This window comes from Loa loa (genome assembly GCF_000183805.2).
Source record: "Loa loa unplaced genomic scaffold supercont3.679, whole genome shotgun sequence".
In the NCBI taxonomy this organism is placed as follows: domain Eukaryota; kingdom Metazoa; phylum Nematoda; class Chromadorea; order Rhabditida; family Onchocercidae; genus Loa; species Loa loa.
The window spans coordinates 13,790-17,172 of NW_018108859.1; the positions used below are offsets into that span (position 1 = coordinate 13,790).

A 3,383-nucleotide genomic window follows, 5' to 3' on the forward strand; every position below is an offset into this window, starting at 1 on the left:
AATTGATTGTTCTTTTTTTTTTGCAATAAAAATATTTTAATAATTTTCAACTATAAAAAAACTATTTAAAATATGCAATAAAAATATATAATAATTTTATGAGAAAAAAAAAGAATTTCAATGATTTAAAAAAAAAATGAAATAAATGAAAAATGAAAAATAAAAAAATTTATTTTATAGGAATTAAAACATGTAAATGATGATAGGCAAATGACACGTGAAAATGATGAACGTACGTATAGCCTAGAAAGTTACGGACAATCCGTTGATCCATTAACTGAATATCGTGTAGAAGAGGAACGTTTACAAAATATACGTATACCATATCATGATAATAATGATAATAATCGGATAACTACAAATGAATCAGTTAATTGTATTCGAAAGATAGACTCAAACAATTTATCAACTTCAGCTTTACCACGAAAGTTAAGTTTTTTTTTTTACACGTTAAGTTTTTTTTTTACACGTATATTTTAAATATTGTTTTCTTTTCTTACTTACTTGCGTTTGGTTTTTTTTTTGTTTACAAATATTTTTTGAATTATTTTTTTTCCTATTTATTTGCGTCATTTTTTTACACGTTACGCTTATTTATACATATATTTTAAATATTGTTTTCCCTTTTTCACTTACGTTTTTTTTTTCTTTTTTTTTACAAATATACTTCTTACTTATGCCTTTTTTAATACATATTTTTCAACAATTTTGTTTTACCTGTTTACTTACTTTTTTCTATTCACTTTTTTGCACGTACTTACACGTATGTTTCAAATAATGTTTTTCCTTTTTACGTTTTTTTTTTTACATATATTTTTTAAAAGTTTTCCCCTATTTATTTACGTCTTACACGTGATTTTTTTTACACGTGTTAGACGTATATTTCAAATAATTTTTTTACCTGTTTATGTCTTTTTTTTTCAATTTAAAATTTTGCATGTAAATAATATTAAATCTTTTGTTTTTTTACCTTTTTACTAAATAAAATCAGTAAAAAACTTTTTTTTTCCCTTTAATATTTTTAAAATTTTGCGTGTAAATATTAGTATGCTTCATTTAAAAAGAAAAAAAATTTAAATTAACAATAATAAAACTAGCAATTACAGGCCTTCTGATATAATCAAACATAAGCCACCAACACCACCATTACGACCTCGTTCACAAAGTCCATCATCAAGTCCATATCCAAGACGACATCGTATTAGGCCAGCTTATCAAGAAGTAAAATTTATTATCTTTATCACTTTTAATCAAAAATGCTATCATTTGTAAATTTTTTGCTTATCTCTTCCGTTTTTTTTTCGTCAAAATTATTAAATAATTTTGTAATGAAAAAAGATATCAATATATGTATTTTAGTAATAATTTAATTATTATTCCAATAATAATTTTAAATTTAATTTAATTTTTTTTGTTATATTTCTAGTCACAATATCAACGTGAACGAAATCAAATTAATCGTAGTGATAGTATCGAAAATGATATTGGTGATTTTGATGATAACGAATTCAGTCATTTGAGCAATATCATAAAAGTATGTTTATATTTAATTCATCGTTTTATTTTTATCTCACAATATCAGTGTTATCACCAAAAAAAAAAAAACAAAAAACTAATAATATTCTATTTGTATCGATTTGTCAATACTTTTTTTTTATTTATTTATTTATTTTTTCATATCTTTGTTACTTCTTACTTTTTTTATCATTTTTTTATCAGTGATCTTTATCTATCTCAAATATTTCTTTTTTTTTTTTTTAAATATATTCAATGATTAACATAGCTTTTATATGAAAATACATTGAGCAAACAATATATGATATTTGATTATTGATAAATACCAATACTCATTATGTAATATCATCAAATATTATCACTATATCTTGTTTATCTGTTTATCCCATAATATTCATTATGCAATGTTATCAAATATTATCACTATATTTTGTTTATCTCTTAGTCAATACTCATTATGTAATATCATTAAATATTATCACTCTTATCATTTTGTCCAATCAAATACATTAGCATCACTTATCATTTTATCATTCTAATAATGATTTGTTGGTAATTGCCGTGGAAAACATAATTTTTTATTGCTAAAATATATTTAATTGTATATTAAATTGATAACATATTTAATTGAGTACTTTTTATTTAATTGAGTATATTTAATTGAGTACTTTTTAAACAAAAATTTGTCATTTTTAATTCTTTGCAATAATTTAAAAACAAAATTTTTTTTAAAAAAGAATTCCTTTTTCATAATTTTTCCTTTTTTTTGAAATTCTTTCTAATTATATCAAAAATAAATATTTTTTTTGCTTTTTAAAAAGAAAAAAACAACGATTTTTTAAAATAATTTTACAGCAAATATTTTTTTCAAAAAAAAAAAAGAAAAGAAAAACACGAAGACATTCGTTTAAACTAACTGAAAATGAAACTTTCATTATCCATTCGTATTTGTCATTATATTTCTTAAGAAAATCCTCTTCCAAAAAGTTTTAAAAAAAAAAAACGAAAACAAAAAACAAAAAGAGTAAAAACTTTTTTTTTTTTCGAACATAAAATACTTTTCTTATTTTTATTTTATCACTAATATTTATCATTTGTTTTTAGTTTTTTTCATTATACTTTTTTCAATTCCTTCCTCTTTCTTCCTCTTTTTCTTTCTCTTCTTCTTCTTCTTCATCATATGGCAAAATTTTTGTTAAAATTTTTGAAAACTTTAAATGAAATATTTCATTTGTTATAACATATCTCTTCCACTTCATATTATTCATTCATTCTTTCGTACTTTTCTTCGAAAAATACAAATGATGTTTACTATTAATATCATTACCAGTTATTGTTATTGTTATTGTTATTGTTAGTGTTATTGTTGCTATTGTAGTAGTAGTAGCTGCTGTTATTGTTTTGGTAGTAGTGGTTGTAGCAGTAGTAGTAGTTGTTGTAGTAGTAGTAATAGTTGTTGTTGTTACTGTTGTTGTTGTTATTATTGTTGTTGTTATTGTTGTTATTGCTATTGTTATCTTTGTTATTGTTGTTATTGTTATTGTTGTTGTTGTTATTGTCGTTATTGTTATTGTTGTTATTGCTATTGTTATCTTTGTTATTGTTGTTATTGTTATTGTTGTTGTTGTCATTGTTGTTGTTGTTATTGTTGTCGTTGTTATTGTTGTTATCGTTATTGTTGTTGTTGCTATTGTTGTTGTCGTTACTGTTGTTGTTGTTGTTGTTATTGTTATTGTTGTTGTCGTTACTGTTGTTGTTGTTGTTGTTGTTGTTACTGCTGTTGTTGTTGTTGTTGTTATTGTTATTGTTGTTGTTGCTATTGTTGTTGTTGTTGTTGATGCTAAAATCATTGTTGTTGTTGTTATTGT

General features: G+C 22.1%; 2 protein-coding genes across 2 annotated transcripts in view; one reads left to right on the plus strand and one right to left on the minus strand.

Moving 5' to 3' along the window:
• The window catches only part of LOAG_13785 (hypothetical protein), a gene marked incomplete at both ends in the record, with an annotated part of 3,232 nt that extends 1,510 nt beyond the window's left edge, over nucleotides 1-1,722 (plus strand). The window contains 4 exons of the mRNA XM_020448728.1: nucleotides 181-428; nucleotides 1,107-1,221; nucleotides 1,427-1,534; nucleotides 1,720-1,722. Of these exons, the coding sequence (XP_020301150.1) occupies nucleotides 181-428; nucleotides 1,107-1,221; nucleotides 1,427-1,534; nucleotides 1,720-1,722 (474 nt within the window). The remainder of the gene's footprint in view (nucleotides 1-180; nucleotides 429-1,106; nucleotides 1,222-1,426; nucleotides 1,535-1,719) is intronic.
• Nucleotides 1,723-2,783: 1,061 nt separating this feature from the next.
• On the minus strand, nucleotides 2,784-3,365 carry LOAG_13787 (hypothetical protein; the record flags this gene model as incomplete). Its single annotated transcript, XM_003149292.1, has 1 exon — nucleotides 2,784-3,365. One exon carries the CDS (start codon nucleotides 3,363-3,365, stop codon nucleotides 2,784-2,786), a length of 582 nt encoding a protein of 193 aa, XP_003149340.1.
• Between the last annotated feature and the right edge of the window lie 18 nt (nucleotides 3,366-3,383).